The following is an 18,165-nucleotide window of genomic DNA, read 5'->3' on the forward strand; positions in this document are numbered from 1 at the left end:
CTCTCTCTTGTCTCCTGTCATGATTCATGCAGCTATTATTTCATACAAATGAAAAATGGAGAATAGATTAGCAGATCATGGCTTGTCTACAGCAGAAAGAAGGACTATTTTTTTTTTCTTTTGCTGTCATCTTTTTGGAAACACAGGAAGGAGCAATTGGTTAAGTGAGCTTAGTTTCATTCATTTTAAGAGAGTACAAAACATAAAGAGGAAAACGACAAGAAGAGGGACAAAACGTAGAACAAATAATGGATTTCTATGATATAAAAATTTCTGTATCTCTATAATGGGTCTGTTTTATGTGTTGTCTTCTCAGTTCAGAGGGCCCCATGCCTTTCTTTGGCTACGTTCACACCGCACTGCTGAAGTGACCCAAATCCGATTTTTTTGCCCACATGCGACCTGGATCTGATCTTTTCATGGCTGTCTGAACAACACAGATCTGATTTTTTCCAATGTGACCCAGGCCACTTGGCTATGTGGTCCTGAATCTGATACTTTGAAACTTTTCAATTGCGACCTGTGTCTGAACGGCCAGGTCGTTCGTATTCATCCAACCTGAATGCCATTAATACCCAACAAAGGTCACTATTCTGCTTCTTGCTATGAAAAAGCCGCAGGAAAAAAAAACGCCATAGCGGACGATGATGCGGAGTATAGTATTTTTTTAATCTTGAAAAGATTGAAAGGATTGAGGTTTTAAGGTTTGGAAAGATTGCAAGATGCGCTCCAGCACTACATCCACGTTTACTTCCGTAAACACAAAGCACGCTAGCTTGTGATGTCATTGTGTCCTCTACTGTCACTGACACTTAAGCTTTATAAATGAATTTCAGACAGGAAATCATATACAAGTCGCATATATTTGGGAATGTGAACTGCAATACAAAAAAATCGGATTTCACATAAAAAATTGGAATTGAGCATCAAGGCCTGCAGTCTTTGCCTAGGGCCCCAAATTTCCTAAATCCGCCCCTGCTTTGAATCAAAGTGAGAGGACAAGTTAGTTACATACATACTGTTTGAATTACTGTGTGAGAACTAAAGGAAGGAGCTTTGTTGCCATCTAGTGCGGGATTAAGCGCATAACAGCTATAAATGCCAATGTGATAGATATATATATATATATATATATATATATATATATATATATATATATATATATATATATATATATATATATATATATATATATATATATATATATATATATATATATATATATATATATATACAGAAGGCACAATAATGTATACTCAAAAATCAGCAGAGATTTGTATTATTATGCTCCATGTAATGAATAAATGCGCTAATTAAGAGGAATAATTCTCACCAGGTGCGTCTGAGGAGCCTTAATCACCTGCAGCTGCGGCCATAACTTCAGCGGGTTCAGGGGCCAGTCTCTTCCAAACGTGTCTGAGAATGGACCGCCGCCCGCTACAAATCGTGTCCTGGTGGCTCGTTTTCTTTTATTCACTTTCCACAATCACAGAAGGTCGGCTGGGTAAGAGCCGCGGCTCAGGAGCGTCACACCCTCGCGCTTTGCTCGGAGCATACGGGGGATTTCAGCCTCAGCTGTCGGCCATGAAGCAGCAGCAGCAGCAAAGTGAGGAGCTCAGTGTTCAGCCTCCATCAGTCGTGGTAAAGTGCCACCCGGATTTTATGGAGGTTGTGGTGCAGTCAGACATGTTTGATAAAGGCATAAAGGTGGACGGTGCACACCTTAAACTGGGTTTAAACTCTCCGAGTGATGGGACTGAGTGCGTAGCGGTCCAGTCAGGAGAGGAGGAGTTCAGCCTTCTGACCCGGTTTACTGACTGCGGGACCAAGCTCTCTGTAAGCTCCCAGCACCACACAATCAACACTTTAATATTAAAAACTGTAAACTTGTAAGCTTAGAGAAATAAACTAGCCTGCACACCAGTTTACTCATTTGAGCTTGATGCATCCCATCTATTTAAACACATTTAGGCTGTTGAGGGATTGATAAAATCATTTGGTCAGTTTTCATCCACAAACCTGTGGAGTTGTCATTTCCCAGTCTACAGAAGAGAAGATCATCTATTCAAACGTTCTGACCTACTCTCCGAGACCTTCGCCTGATGGATTGCTCAGACTGGATGATGCGGCTGTACCAGTTGAATGTCATTTTGACCGGCAAGTCCTGCATATTTAAAATGGTTTCTGAAATTATATTCTGTTGAAAGATTCAGCTTTCATTTGGTGTAATCAATTTGTTTTTTTGTTGTTTCAGGAGGTATTCTGTAGATGGCATCTCCTTGTATCCCATCTGGGTTCCTTTTGTCTCCATAGATTCAGCTGATGACCAGATATATTTCAATATCCAAATTATGAATGGTATTAAATTTATCTTTGAGCGGAAAACAATCCCCATTTTGGGAAACAAACATTTATTTTTATTTTCAGATGATTGGATGTCTGAAAGGGGATCTTACGTATTCTTTGTTGGTGATCCCATTTACTTTGAAGCATCTATCGTCATGGGTCACCACATGCCTCTTCGAGTTTATGTTGACCACTGTGTTGCCACAGCAACCCCAGATACAGAAGCATCTCCACGATATGATTTCATTGAGCATAACGGGTGAGCTGTGGGACAAATCTGTAGTGCTGCTCCAAAAAAGTTATTTTTGTAACTTGACATGAAACTGATTTAATTTCCTTATAACAGATGTCTTGTTGATGCTTACTTGACAAACTCCAAATCTCACTTCTTGCCAAGAATTGAGGAGCACAAGCTGAGATTCCAGCTAGATGCCTTCAGATTTTACCAGGAACCCAGCAACCAGGTTAATAGATTTTATTTCTATTTTTTTTTTTATGCCAGACCAAAAGTATAAATTTGGTGAAGGGCTCTAAAATGGACACCTCAGTAGAACCACAGACTGATCACCTCAATCTCATGTTGCATTGATGTACAGGTGCTGGTCATAAAATTAGAATATCATGAAAAAGTAGATTGATTTCAGTAATTCCATTTAAAAAGTGAAACTTGTATATTATATTCATACATTACATACAAACTCATATATTTCAGATGTTTATTTTGTTTAATTTTGATGATTACAAATGACAACAAATGAAAATCTCAAATTCATCATATTAGAATATTACTGAAGACCAATAAAAACAAAGGATTTATAGAAATGTTGGCCAACTGAAAAGTATGAACATGAAAAGTATGAGCATGTACAGCACTCAGTATTTAGTTGGGCCTCCTTTGGCCTGTATTACTGCAGCAATGCGGCGTGGCATGGAGTCGATCAGTCTGTGGCACTGCTCAGGTGTTATGATAGCCCAGGTTGCTCTAATAGTGGCTTTTAGCTCTTCTGAGTTGTTGGGTCTGGTGTATTGCATCTTCTTCTTCACAATACCCCATAGATTTTCTATGGGGTTAAGGTCAGGAGAGTTTGCTGGCCAATTAAGAACAGGGATACCATGGTCCTTCAACCAGGTACTGGTAGCTTTGGCACTGTGTGCAGGTGCCAAGTCCTGTTGGAAAATGAAATCTGCATCTCCAAAAAGTTGGTCAGCTGCAGGAAGTGCTCTAAAACTTCCTGGTATGTGGCTGCGTTGACCCTGGACCTCAGAAAACACAATGGACCAACACCAGCAGATGACATGGCACCCCAAACCATCACTGACTGTGGAAACTTTACACTGGACTTCAAGCAACGTGGATGAAGTGCCTCTCTTCTTTTCCTCCAGACTCTGGGACCTTGATTTCCAAAGGAAATGCAAAATTTACTTTCATCAGAGAACATGACTTTGGACCACTCACCAGCAGTCCAGTCCTGTTTCTCTTTAGCCCAGGCAAGACGCTTCTGACGCTGTCTGTGGTTCAAGAGTGGCTTGACACAAGGAATGCGACAGCAGAAACCCATGTCTTTCATACGTCTGTGTGTGGTGGTTCTTGAAGCACTCACTCCAGCTGCAGTCCACTCTTTGTGAATCTCCCCCACATTTTTGAATGGGTTTTGTTTCACAATCCTCTCCAGGGTGCGGTTATCTCTCTTGCTTGTACACTTTTTTCGACCACATCTTTTCCTTCCCTTCGCCTCTCTATTAATGTGCTTGGACACTGAGCTCTGTGAACAGCCAGCCTCTTTAGCGATGACCTTTTGTGTCTTGCCCTCCTTGTGCAAGGTGTCGATGGTCGTCTTTTGGACAACTGTCAAGTCAGCAGTCTTCCCCATGATTGTGTAGCCTATAGAACTAGACTGAAAGACCATTTAAAGGCTTTTGCAGATGGTTTGAGTTAATTAGCTGATTAGAGTGTGGCACCAGGGGCCATCAATTTTGAACCTTTTCACAATATTCTAATTTTCTGATATGATGAATTTGAGATTTTCATTTGTTATTTGTAATCATCAAAATTAAACAAAACAAACATCTGAAATATATGAGTTTGTATGTAATGTATGAATATAATATACAAGTTTCACTTTTTAAATGGAATTACTGAAATCAATCTACTTTTTCATGATATTCTAATTTTATGACCAGCACCTGTAGTAACTGATGTAAAGGCAACAAAATTAAGGTTGTTTCTGTATAAATTTTCTTATCTTCATTTGGGAAGATGAATTTTGGTTTTTCTTGGCTTTAAGCTATTATCGATCGTAATAAAATTGAGCTTCCTATTTTTGGTTGAATTAATTAAATCTTTTTCCAGCAGATGTGCATCTAAATTGGGAGGAAGTTGATGGATTTTACTAATATCTATCATATTATTTTTAAACATGTTTGTTTTCTAAGCAGCTTAAAAGATGTAGTGAGGGATTAATAATCCAGTCTGTTCCGACCTAGAGTATTAGATGGTAGCTGGGAGAGTTGGTGTATTCAATGTGTGCGAAGTTGGCTTATTTGATGTTTTGATGAGAATTTGAATACTTCTATTTTTGTCATACAAGCACTTCTTCTCCACAGATTTACATAACCTGTTCTTTGAAAGCGGTTCCTGTCACTCTGCCTGTCAACTCTCAAAACCGGGCATGCTCTTTGGTTGGAAACCGGTAAACAGACTTTTTTTTTTTTTTCTTTCCCCCCTCCTATACAGGACACTTATTACTGCACATATTGTGGAACTGCATCATATACCCACTTCAGTGTTGTATAAGTGTTTCATATTTTTTACTCAAGTTGTATTTCTAAAAATACAAGCGAAATCTCTTCCAATTACTTCTCTAGGTGGAAGTCAGTGGATGGAACTGACCAGGCATGTAGAAGCTGTGATGTCTCACAGCGTTTTGAGGAACCTCAAACCACAAAACCTCCCAAAACTGCCACCAGCACCAAAGCGAGGCCCATCATTCCTTCAACACAAGATTTATTCCGGAGTAAAGCTGAACATTACACAGCTAATTACTTGAATTTCCATCCAGGAACGTATAAGGGGCAACAGAGAAATTCAGACCACAAAGATTGTGAGTACCCTGCATTGTACTGCTATGAATATCCCAACTTGTTGAATCTTACCAGAGGAAAAGGGAAATGTTTTGTTTAAAATCAATTGGTGGATCCAATAAGCATTTTTGACTAAAGCCCTGTTTGATTTCAGACAAATCTGCCCAACTGGGACCTGTGTTTGTGCTGCCATCCAGAAAAGAATCGGGTTCTAAAGAATCAAACTGAAAACGCAGACTGAGGCTGGGAGTACCAGACTGGAGAGTGAGGAATTGTGGATAAAAGGACTTTTTGGACAATGTACAAATGCTAATATTGATCTTGGAATAAAGTATTTGGAATGCGTCTACCAAATCAAATTTATGATAATCCTTTAATTTTTGATGGCAAGAAAATGGATAAATAGAAAATCATTAGGGGAGACCTCAGTCATGTTTCCACCTGAAGTTAAATCTTTGGTTGTTCAGATCATTGCCAAAATGTCAATTTTTTGTCAGTCATAATATGGACCTGCTCTGAAAATTTCAGCAAAATTGGTTCATAATGATTTAAGTTTTGAAAACAAACCAAAGTTGATGGTAAAAATGTCCAAATCCTGCACACAGCATGGATATAGATGGAAAGATTTTTTTATATACATTTTTTGAAAACCAACAGTATTGGTCAAACCAAGGAAAGTGCTTTTTCTAGATTTTTATTTCAACTACATCATCTTCGGTGTCTTGTGTATAAAATTGTAAAAGACACTTGAGCCGCTGTTGCATTAGCTGAGATTATGGCAGGTTTATTGCTCAAAAGGCTTTCTTTGAACTGCCAAGGTGTGGAAGCAAAGAAATCTGAGCTGCATCCAGAAATGAACTGTAAATCAAGCTCCTGTTTACCTTTTTTTTGGGGGGGGGGGGGTCAATAGTAAAGGCTGGAATTCCTGCTGTGTTCAATTTGGACAGGCTTTGGCATGCTGGATGTCATCTGACAGAAATGTGCATGATGCTAGTTAAATGGACTACAGCTTTCTGGGGGGGAAGCAAGTGAAATTTACACATACTTAGCAACAGGTGAAGCTCTGACAAGACTAACACATATGAAGGTGGATATATTTGCACGTCACACTGTATGAAGCAATTTTGTCTTCATTTTCTGTTTGGTCTCTGTATATGTGAAAGACTGGAGTTCCTAATAGAGCCTCGGTGCTGTATAGATGCTAAGCAAAAAGTGATGAAAGCATGCAGACTCCTTTTCCTTTCTTACTGGTACTTATCTAGCAAAAGCTCATGAATCCCAATCAGTTTGAATTTAAATACAACCTTCTCTATTTTGAAAGATCTTGAAAGTGAGTAGTGGTTCTTTAAAGGACATTTTGCCCACAGCGAGTGTTTAGAACAATGACATTGAGGAAAATACTTTGACTGAGGGTCAGATAAATGCCTAAAAAATTAGGATTTTACAACTCCAAAAGAGATGCTTTAACTTTTTGGACAAAAAAAAAATTTAAATGGTAGTGTTTACATGGGGCTTCTTAAACAACCTGGTATTTGAAGCCACCTTTGGTTGCTGCCGTCTGTGGAAAGGTACAGAGCTGAATTTTAGCACCATATAGTTGGAAGTGGTATGCATCATAGTGGCTATTTTTTAAATGTCTACAAAACCCAAGATGTATTAGAAAAACGGGATTAACCATTCAGATTATCAGGCTAGTCATCTGGAGAGCAAAGGCTTTCTTTTAGATTTGACTCATTGCTTTTTATTTCTCCCGGTTAACTCTGTTAGTTTCCTAAGTCATACTTAGGAACTTATATTTTTTTATATTTGCCAGGAGAAGAGTTTGTTTTCATGCCACCATATATTCAAATGCATCATGGATTATAGAAAAGACAGAAAATTGGCAGGACACTTGGTAAACTCTTGATGCTTCGACCACATTAGATGACGACCATGTCAAAAAGGGAAGAAAAAAAAGCTCCACATGACACATTTAGTCATTTCTCAATTTTACCAGTTTTAGGTTACCCAGCCTATTTAAAAGTGTGAATGATATCCCTGGTTTTTAGAGCTATTATCTCTCTGCATCATCTTTGAGACTGTTCTGCATCTTTTTCAACAGTCCTTTCTGAGAGTCTGCAAACCCTGATTATCTGGGAACCCGGTGTGAAAATTTCTGTAGGTGGCTTATCAGCCAACTAATGCTGGTTCCAGATCTAACCTTAGATACAGAAGAGAATGTCCAACATTTTTATTCTGTAGGGCTCACTTTTACTGCCTTACGTCAGGAAAAGAAATGGCATATATGGCAAAAATGGAAAAGGACTGCTGGTCCTCTTTGCAGGCATTTGACCAGTAACACCGAAGCTGATGCTTCCATGGACCTGGTGTTTAAATATTGTTACCCCGGATCCATATAACCATGGATGTGGAAGAGCGTAAACTTTAAGCATGTCTTTTCTCTTAGTGATAAGCAATAAAAATAGAAATACTTCCATTCAAGTTTGTTAAAATCTTGGGTTAACTAGTCTTCCATGGTTGGACAAAGTTTTTTTTTTTTTTCCTTCTAAACACTATGTTCTGTAGATCACTTTTCTATATTATGAATCTACTGTATATTTGATAGTTTAAACTTTCATTCAATTGATGTCTTCATTTCAGGTTGAAAATAAAACATACTGCTTAGAAATGGATTGAAATGTTGGGCACATTTTAACTAATTTTCAACAGGAAGGGAAAATGGTTTACATCAGGTAAGTACTTTTGAACCATACTGCAGCTTAAACCAAGAGCACTAATACAAACTGCATCACTATGAGAACATTCTGCATGAAGACCCCAAATACTGGCAAACGTCAAACATTTTTGCCATCTCTTTATCTGATGGCCTTGTACAAAAAATACACAATATAACACTGACCTGCTAGTTCCTAGTCCTTGGTATAGCTGGTTAAATCTATTTATTTGGCATTGGATTTCATCTTCAGACTCTTTAAACCACAGACAGAGATGTGGACATTAAAAGAATGTGTTTGTATCTGTAATGCAAACAACGCATCTCTCAGACAAGAGCGAAGATTCATCTACAGTAACATGATACTGGCTCTTGTCAATTTAGGAGACATTCAGACATGCTTTTAAGGGCCACTTCCTGCCATTACAACCCACAACCTAATCATGCAGTCACTTTATTGATTATCTTTGCTAAGGCTATGATGTAACAACGCTGGCTTCAATCCTTCCAGTAAAGCCACCCGTCACAGCTCTAACTCTTTTTCTTGCTTATTGTTCATACTTTCATGCAATGCTGCTGTTCCCCTGAGGCTTACACAAATATTCTGTTTATTATCACTCTTTATTTTGGAAAAGGAAATGTCTAAATGGACAAGCTCATCGCGCTGACGCAGCTTGACCCAGGAGTGAATAAGAAGCCTTTCTGCAAATGGACCTTCCTTGTAATCTTGCCAAAGACGACTTTTAAGCTATTTGTTGTTAAATGCGTCAGCTCCTAGGACAGCAGCCCCCTCCCTCCTTCCCTCTTATCTTTTTTTTTTTCCCTTGTAGGGCGTGTTAAACGCTTTCCGTGGTGCTGAAACAATCCTACACCGCTTCTCCGGGATACTGACTATCTGTTCTTCTGCTTTACATTTGAAGATCATTTGTCGGTTTTTACAAATCAACTGATCGACTTCTTGGAGTGAGCCATTTGTTCAACTGGATTTACAGTTTGCTGCCACAATGAAAGTCTACATCAGCTGGATTTAGAGAGACAAAACTTACACCAGGGCTTGTTGAACTTTTTCCATTTTTCATATTCTGTTTTGCCTTTCAGTTTTTTGTAACCTATGGTGCTAACATTGGAACTACAAGCTGGTCCTGTTTTGTTTTCCTCTGAGCATGCAGTGACTCTGTGATGTCTTTATCTCTGTGTTTCCAACCTGGAATCTTTAAACGCATCATCAGTGTTGTTTTACATTTCTAATTTGATTGTTGTGGCTGGAAGGGGTTTGGTTCTGATCCCAACAGATATGTTTTCCATCAGATGCAGAACAGTGATAGTTTTCAGCGTTTGCCTTCTCACTCCCACACTTGCCTCCTCAATTCAAAGATGTGGAACGGGGTCCTGCAGCTATGATCCGATCTGCTGCAAAAACATCTCCTCCTATATCCCCTGTTGTAAACCAAGCGTGGACCACACCTACTACAACATCGCCATGGTGACCCGGAAACTTTCCGGAGTGCTCATTATGCTGCTGCTCTTCGCCCTGGGCTACTTTATCCAGAGGATGCTGTGTTCCAAGTCTAGGCAGCAGAGCCCCCCACACAACGGCCCGCCGCCGGTCACCACATCTCAAGAAATGCTGATGGAGAGCTGTTCGAGGGAAACTTTAGCTGATCCACCTTTGGCTCATGCGTCAGCTGTGAAACTACCCACATATGAGGAATGCAGAGATCTCCCAACCTACGAAGAGACAATCAAGGATGGAAGCAGAGGACGAGCCGGTCCCTCCAATATGAACGACTCGAACATTAATTGAATACAATTAAACTTTGAAACAGCAGCATGGGGTATGACTTTAAATCAGTTTCTATCTGATCTTTTAAGCAACTGCTTAGATTTTAAGTAAAATGTTGTCAAGGATGTTTTTTTTCCAAGATGTGACTTTTGTTGAAGCGTTTAAGGGTAAGAATGACACAAATTTTCTGCTCTTAGAGTTTAAATATTATAAATCTATAATAGTGAATTGTTAAAGATTCTAATACCAGCCCAAACCAGAATCAACAGTGGTTAAAGAGAAACGTATCATTTGAACATAGGCTTTTGCACAAAATTGGTTAATTAAGGTCGATTTTATTTCTTTATAGAAATTATTCAAGATTATCTAGAATACATTAGATGAAAAAGCCCAACTGACTTTTGAAATGTTTGCTCAACTAAATTTTAGCTAAAAGACACCAGAAAAATAGGTTTCGTATTAGAGAGAAACAATCTTAAACTAATAAACATATTTTCTCTAATTTGATGGCAAGATAAAGATTTAAGATTTGCAAGACATGTAGAAAGGTTCATTTTTAGCATTAGCATTATTATTAAACATTCTCAAACAATCTCATCTACAAATATATTTTCTGAAATGATCATACCAGTAACAATACCACCATTTCTTTAGTTTTCCTGTCCTGCACACACACACAAAAAAAAAAAATGAATCAGCAACCACATACTACAATATTAAACTATAATAGAGCAAAAGGATCCCCAAAAAACTGACCGGCATTTGAATAATGAGACCATCAAGCAATCAGCCAGAATGAAATAAAATGAAAAAAGATTAAACAGATTGCTTTTTTTAAATTGCATCATTAAAAACTAAGTCAGCATCTCACATCCTGACAAATCTCAGCAGAGATGAGCTTTAAGGAGGCATTTAAAAGCAGACAGGAAGGGAAGAGGCTTCTGAAATGTAAAAGGAAAAGTTATTCAATAATTTAGGAGAAAAAGAACGGTCTACTCAGAGCTTACACTTTGTGTTTGGCACATAGGAGCAAATGATTAGCCAACATGAGTGTGTCAGGTTGTAGCTGTTCAAACAGATAGGATATCAGGATCATTAAAAGCAAATGAAATCATTTAAAATTAATCTTAATATGTACAGCCAGTGCAGGAGGGGCTGAAAAATATGAAACATGGCCAAACCTTTGGGAGCCATTTAAAAGTTGAGTAGTGGTTTAGTATCCTCTACAGAGAGAATGAATCGCTAATTCCCTTACAAAGTGTGTTGCAGTTTTTAAGTGCTATCAAAGGCTGGATTATTGTAGCACAGAGAAACAATTGGCTGTATTTTAGCTGGCTGCATCACATGGCGAAAGCTGGATTTAACTTGGGTGTTATTTTCTACCTTTAGTTCAACACACTACCTGATGTACAAAGTTAATGTACCAACGTGAAAGTAGGTCTCAGTGGTGCTTAGACAATCAGTCTTTTTTCTTATTGAACTTTGAATAGTTTAAAGACATGCAGACTTTCATGACACCTAAACACAAAATCAGAAGGATAAACTTTTTTGCCTTTTATTGGCTTATTTCATTACAGTCACACACACACACAAAAATAATAATAAAAAAAAAATGTCTTCCTAGAAGCATTATACCACACAGTTAACCTACCCTAGAGTCCAGGGCTTTAGATTTAGTTTTAATGTCTTATGGTTTTCCAGATATGATTTAGGCTGAAGATCATTTTGGGGATCAGGTGTCAAAAACTTTAAGTTAACTTTTAAACTTCAGTCCATACCATTGGAAACACTTTTTATATATATAAAAAAAATGATATCTGTTGAACAATTACACATTTGTAAAGGGATTTTAAGAGGATAAACAATGGCAGAATGACATGATAGGCTTGCATTAGTGTGGAGCTGACCATGGTATCAGTTCGCTCAGCTTATTCTGTTTAGATAATATTTCAAACTTTAGGGGAAACATTGTAAACAAAACAAAGTAGATTGCAAACATGACTAAAATGTAATGTATATCCAAAAAAAATTGTACAATGTACTTTTACAGTGTATTTAAACACAGTGAACTGTACTGACATTATTTTCGTGTTACAGTGATTGCTGCAGTTTGCAGTTGGAGCAAATAAGTTAAAAGAGAAACATATCTTATAAATAAAGTTCATTGTTTGCTGTTCGATCGCAGGTAGTGCACGCTATCCTTGATATTGTCTTTGACAGCTCCAGGCTCAGAGGGAAGTTTCACCATCTGGACCAAACGCTTAAAAGCCTCTTCCACTCCGAACCCTGTGGAAGCGGAGCAAGGCTGGACGAACCATTCTCTGCCCACGCACATCTTCCTCATGTTAAACTTGTCCTTCATGTCGGTGACCGTCAGCGCGCCTCTCACGTCCTGCTTGTTGGCGAGGAGCATCAGCGGACATCCCCGCAGGTGATCGTCCCGCAGCGTCTTCTCCAGCTCGCTGCGCGCCTCCTCCATGCGCCGCAGGTCGGAGGCGTCCACCACGAACACGATGGCCGCTGCGTTTTGGTAATAGTCCTTCCAGTGTTCACGCATCATCCCCTGACCGCCGACGTCCCACATGGTCACGGCGATGTTCTTCCTGTTCTTTCTGGCGTCCAGCATCTCCACGTTAAAGCCGATGGTCGGCACGGTGGAGACGCTCGTTTTGTGTTTGAGCTTGTAGAGGAGGGTGGATTTCCCAGCGTTGTCCAGACCGAGGAGAATGACTTGAACTTGTGGTTGTTTGGACATAAGCTGACCCATTGCGACGTGGATCCACGCAGAAGCTTTAATGGTGTGAGGGCCAGCCCTATAAATCCTGATGTGATGTTTGTATAGTGCGTTGCCCGGAGTTTAATAGATAAGCCATTATCTCCGCACTGACGGCTGATAAGGCACAGGGCAAAGTTTCGACCTATCCTTTATTCCGCAGCGATGTCTCCACCAACCATTAAAGAAAGTCGTTAATGACAATCCCTCTTAATTTAATCAAGAATGCCGGATATTTTCATCTGTACACTGCAAACACATTTTGAAAATGAGTTGAAATTTCTTAAATTAAGTGTATTTACCCTTAATTTGAGGAGGCAAATAAGATGATTTGCCAATGGAAGGAGTATTTTTACACTTAAAATAAGATGAGATAATATGTACTTGAAATAAGACAATGCAATTGTTTTTTTCTTATTATAACCCTTTATAGGGAAAGTTACCATTTTTGATCACTTGCATACCCCCTACAAATGGAGTGCCATTTCTTTCACCCTCTGAGGGTTTTTCATGAATTTCTTAATGAAGCACTTTTGTTATTTTTCTTAATATATACGGGCATGTTGGCTTTTCTAGTATTTACATTAACATTCATTTATGCCATCAAAATATACACATTTTTTGAAGGTTACAAAGTTAATACGGTCTTGTCTTGGATTCCAATGACACACTACAAAAAATATCTTTAAATTTGTGAAAATGTCTTAAAATAAATGTATTTACCCTTAATTTGAGTAGGTAAATAAGAAAATCTCCCAGCTGAAGGACCATTTTTATCCTTATAATCAGATTATTTGATATTATGATCTTGAAATAGGAGACTGCATTTTTTTTTCCTTATTTTAAATGTAAATTTTCTTATTCCATTTGCAAAGTATCTCACTAACCTACTCAGTTCAAGAAAAAATGCATTTATTTTAAGAAAAACTGACTTACTTAGATTTCAGTTTTTGCAGTGTACTCTTGAAATTTAGATGTTTAAAGTCTTTCACTGAATGCCCTATAAAGGGTTAAATGTAAATTGTCTCCTTCCATTGGCAAAATGTCTCACTTACCTCCTCAATTCCAGAACAAACTTACTTAGATCTACATTTTTTTTTTTTTTTTTTTTTTTTTTTTGCAGTGTGTGGGACCCTGTGAGGGACCCTTGTTCTTTGCACAAGGGCCCCTCTGTGGTTACTCATTCAGAATAATACTTTTTAACTTTATCAACAAAATGTGTGTTTTAACTATAGTCTGTGATGTATTCAGGTATGAGTCCTCTAAATATGTAGTTGTCTTCACATTGTGGTCCCAGTACCAAAGTAAACAAATGCTTCTTGGAGTTTCGTGTGTGTTATAACATTTAGGCCTAATCAATAAAGGTTTTATAAATCTTAAACTTTATAAATGTTTAAGAGTGCAGAGTCAATACTGTCTGGCAGAGTAGTACATACTCCATCAGTTTAACTATAAGTTTCTTATTTCAGATCACAAAACAGATTCCTTATTCCTTTGAAAAAATAAAACAGTTGGTTTGGCACCAGACAGGAATACCTAGACGCCAGCTTCAACTATTATTGGTGCAAAGCCATATTAAACAGCCCTCTGGAGAAGACTATTAGTTTTTTGTTGTTGTTTTCTTCTTATGAAAAAAAATGTGCTTTAGCCATATTTACTATGTCAGAAGCTTGTATTGTTAAAACACGACCATAGTTAACTATGATGACAGTAACAATTATAACATATGTTCTGTGTAAATAAAAAATTGTGAACATCACAGTACAAGAATACAAATAAACATGCCCTTTCCAGCTAAATCAATAAATAAATAAATAAATAAAGTTGGGCAGTTCAAATATTACAAATTGAATATGAAAAAATACATTCTTTGTGCAATCCATTGGAGATGGTGAATGTAATCGCAGGTGTAAGGCTCACCGCATTTGTCAGCAAAAAAAAAAAACAACACAATATTATTCATTTCATGAAATACCTGGTCTGACTTCAATAAAAGTGGGTCAACACCAATTACATTAAAACATAAATATAAAAAGATAGCATAGAATAAATACAAAAGAGTTCTAAAGGTTTTCGGTGTTCTCCAAAGAATATCAACAATTTAAAAAGAGAAGGAAATAAATAAAAATTTTGGTCAGACGTTGGAAGGTTTTACTGACATACTCTTAAATGTATGCAGCACTTAAACTGACCCAACTCCTCTTGTTGTTTAAGATTTGAAAAGTAATAATAATTCGGCATATCTTATTTAAATTGTGCATGTAATCCATTGCCTAATCTGTGGATCGCCGCACAACAAATAAACACGTGGCAGACATCTATTATTGTCTTCTCTTGTAGAACTTAGTTGTCATTCTTCTCCAAAATCCTATATCGTTACAATAAACGTGCAGTTTTATTTTAACTGCACTTATCCATGAGCAACCAACTGGACTCCCCATCAAACAGGCCCTGCTGGCCACAGCAGCCCAGGGTTAGGAAACCTGGATGAGAGGCACATCCATAGAAAGGTAACCAGCTCGACTGATCCTTCAGGTAAAATCATCTGCATTTCCTTTCCATCAGGTTCTGGTCCATTTTTCCCTCTGTTTCACCCACACACCCCCAGTTGGGTTATCCATCACGTACACCAGCCCCTCTGTGTCACGGCGACTCAAAGGCCAGGAGTGCGGTGAGGATTTTTCTGCTGTCCAAGCAGAGGACTGAGTTGCATTACACGGAGAGGGCATCTTCCTTTGGATGTGGACGGACGGAGTAGAGCATGGATGCACTTTCAGGCTCATGTCGTCTGCACACCCTGGTAAAAAAAAAATGTGCTTTATTGTATTTCAAGTATATTCATATTTCCTATAGTTTACTGAAAATGTACTTAGACAAATTGTACTTTTTGTAAATATATAAAAAGTATACTAACATTACGCTTTCATGCTAATACTTTTAACACACTTTAACATAATTACACTATGTTACACTTTATAGAAATATATTATTAAAAAAGTATACTTTAAGTGAAAGTTATGTGTAATTTCTAAAGTGTACTTATTTTAAATTTGTTTTTACATATATTTTTGCTATATTTTAAATTGTATGCTCAAAGTTGTCATTGTAACGTACATTGAAAGCATATTTTAAAAGTACACATTTTAATATCGACACTGTAATATTAAGTTTGAGTGCATTTTAAGTTACATTTGAATCTAATTATGAAGTGAAGTTATATACGCTTGTACTTCAGGTAATTCTTTTGGAAAGTGTTCAATAGTATAACTACAAAAATGCACTTAAACCCTATTATGCAATTTTGTGCTGTGTGTAAAGTACACAGATAGCAATTATTGCAGTTGTTATGTAATGTTTAATAAGTTTTGAAAAAGAAATATGATACAATACATCTTACACACAAAACCACATTGAACAAAACACTAAATGTTCACTTCAAAAGTACAGGTGCACAAAAATGTGTGTTCTGCTGAAAAGCAAGTGGTTTAAAGCTGGTGCAGTGCTACATTATGATCTAACAAATAGCATAACCCACATTGCAACAGAAAAGTTAATACTGGCCAAATGCAAAAGAAATAAACTTAACACATTACAATTGTCTCAAGTGTTCAAAAAAGAACATTTCATTAGTATTGTTTAATGGATCAAAGCAGGGCTACTGCAAACAAGACCAATTGGTGAGTGCACATATTTAAAAGTCGCTGACAGCACTTCATGCATATAGGAGTGATATGTGGAGGTTGTTTGGCCTTGATGTCTGTAAAGTAGTAGCTCCCCAAGAATTTTAGTCTTGGGGAGTTTTTGGTTCAGTACTGATATCAGAATTCCCATAGACTTTGAATGCACCACACCTGCACAGCAGTTAGTCACGGCTCCTCCCTGCTCAGAGCTAGCGTGCTTTTCTTTTAAGGCCTTGGTCTGCATGGAGAGAGGTAACTTTCAAAACATTCCCATTTGGTTTTGAAATCTTAAGATATCTGTATAAAACGCGATTTTGATTATTATATTTGTATTGTAGAAACAGGAGATGTAATCGGTTGAGCAGGAAGATTTGCTGTATTATTGTGTTGAAGAATATCCTGGTGAGTTCACATGAACCTGTGAATGAAATATATATATTTTTTGAGATGTAAAACCAGTCAGGATATAATGTTTTGTAATATATGTAATTTTACTAGCTCTTTTGATTTATTGAATGCATTAGCACAGTGAGAAGGAGGCTAACACACCCCCCATGTGCTCTTCTAAAAAAGAAAATGCACTTTCAAGCTAGCTACATCTTGTGTGATGTTGCTGTAAAACCCCCACAAGGGGTTAACGTAAAATTAACCCTTCATAGGTGTCCTGGATTGTTTTTTCCAGATACAAGTATTGACTACTGACCATAATGATTTCTTAGACAGTGAACCACATGTAAATTGATAATTTTACTTTATATTTTTGTCTGTATAAATGTGGTAAAAACCAATTTATATTATGGTGATTACATGATTTATTTTCCAATTGAAGTAATTGCTCTGCACATTTGTGTGCAGGCTGTTTTTTTTTTTTACATAGTTGCAGAATCTGCTGTTACAGCTGAGCAGTTCATTGTATGGACTGGACTAGACTCCACCAGAGATGTTGATGCAGGATGTTCCCAATTTGAATGCCATCCGGTTCCCTGGAGGGTGGTAGGAAAAACAAGGAAACTTAAGGATTTTTCTTCCCTTTCTTTCTGCGGATTCATAATTTTTTTCTTTTCTGAGATCTCTGACAATTTTTGTTGTTACTTTGTTTAATTTTTTTGATCAGATCTGATAAAACCACTTGATGCATCAGATTTATTTAAATTCAACTGAAATGGACAATTTTTTTTTCTGGTGCACTTATGGACCCTGGTATATCATACTGATACAATTTGTCAGACTTTTCTGATGTACTGCTCAAAAATACTATGAATTTACAGTATCTCTCTGTTTGGTTAACAGACGCTGTTCTTCTGGAGTTTCCGTAGACAAGTGTCTCTGATGTGCGCACGGCCATCAGACGAAAATGTAACAATGAGCAGTTCAGCCAAAAAAAGGAAAATAATGTGTGGTGGGCGTGTTTTTGTATGGTGGGAGGGTTTAGGGGTGCAATAATAAGGAATGTTGTTTTTCATTGTTCAGTATTCCTCTGCGTTCTTTAAAGTTTATTTGTAATGTTTAGGTCTGCTGCCTGAAATTGACATATTTCTACAAAGTGTACTAAAGTACCAATATTTGAAAATGTGTTGTAAGTTTTATAATGAAAATGGTTAACGTCGATATGTAAATGTTTATACATTCTGAGATAGTACAAGTTATATTATTTGTAATGTACTATAATTTGGACATGTTTCAAATACATTAAAGTATATTTTTTCATCTGCACGGAAGTATATCCACAAGTCTTTCAGCATTTAGTATACTGTTAATACATTTGCAAGAATGTGCAAGGTAGAAAGTA

The 18,165-nt window shown here is 37.4% G+C and overlaps 3 protein-coding genes and 1 long non-coding RNA gene across 5 annotated transcripts; 3 read left to right on the forward strand and 1 right to left on the reverse strand.

The window, feature by feature from the left end:
* The first annotated feature begins 1,341 nt into the window (after window positions 1–1,341).
* Window positions 1,342–5,865, forward strand: LOC119786176 (zona pellucida sperm-binding protein 3-like). Its single transcript, XM_038289340.1, has 8 exons — window positions 1,342–1,836; window positions 2,042–2,157; window positions 2,255–2,358; window positions 2,428–2,605; window positions 2,693–2,810; window positions 4,951–5,036; window positions 5,212–5,447; window positions 5,582–5,865. The coding sequence occupies exons 1-8, from the start codon at window positions 1,423–1,425 to the stop codon at window positions 5,653–5,655; spliced, it is 1,326 nt and encodes a 441-aa protein (XP_038145268.1). The 5' UTR covers window positions 1,342–1,422; the 3' UTR covers window positions 5,656–5,865.
* Window positions 5,866–8,655: 2,790 nt separating this feature from the next.
* Window positions 8,656–11,720, forward strand: LOC119786173 (uncharacterized membrane protein C3orf80 homolog). The gene has a single exon (XM_038289336.1). It carries the CDS (start codon window positions 9,435–9,437, stop codon window positions 9,942–9,944), a length of 510 nt encoding a protein of 169 aa, XP_038145264.1. The 5' UTR covers window positions 8,656–9,434; the 3' UTR covers window positions 9,945–11,720.
* Window positions 11,465–13,559, reverse strand: LOC119786172 (ADP-ribosylation factor-like protein 14). The gene has a single exon (XM_038289335.1). It carries the CDS (start codon window positions 12,688–12,690, stop codon window positions 12,085–12,087), a length of 606 nt encoding a protein of 201 aa, XP_038145263.1. The 5' UTR covers window positions 12,691–13,559; the 3' UTR covers window positions 11,465–12,084.
* A 2,231-nt stretch (window positions 13,560–15,790) lies between these two features.
* Window positions 15,791–17,760, forward strand: LOC119786174. Of its 2 annotated transcripts, XR_005281156.1 has the most exons (4): window positions 15,791–16,628; window positions 16,715–16,778; window positions 17,232–17,369; window positions 17,667–17,760. It is a non-coding gene; the product is annotated as an uncharacterized LOC119786174 (long non-coding RNA). The 2 variants fall into 2 exon arrangements; XR_005281155.1 differs by having other exon boundaries at window positions 15,806–16,778.
* The last annotated feature ends 405 nt before the right edge of the window (window positions 17,761–18,165 follow it).

This window comes from Cyprinodon tularosa, unplaced genomic scaffold, assembly GCF_016077235.1.
Source record: "Cyprinodon tularosa strain WSP-4 unplaced genomic scaffold, ASM1607723v1 ctg267, whole genome shotgun sequence".
NCBI classification, from domain to species: Eukaryota; Metazoa; Chordata; class Actinopteri; order Cyprinodontiformes; family Cyprinodontidae; genus Cyprinodon; species Cyprinodon tularosa.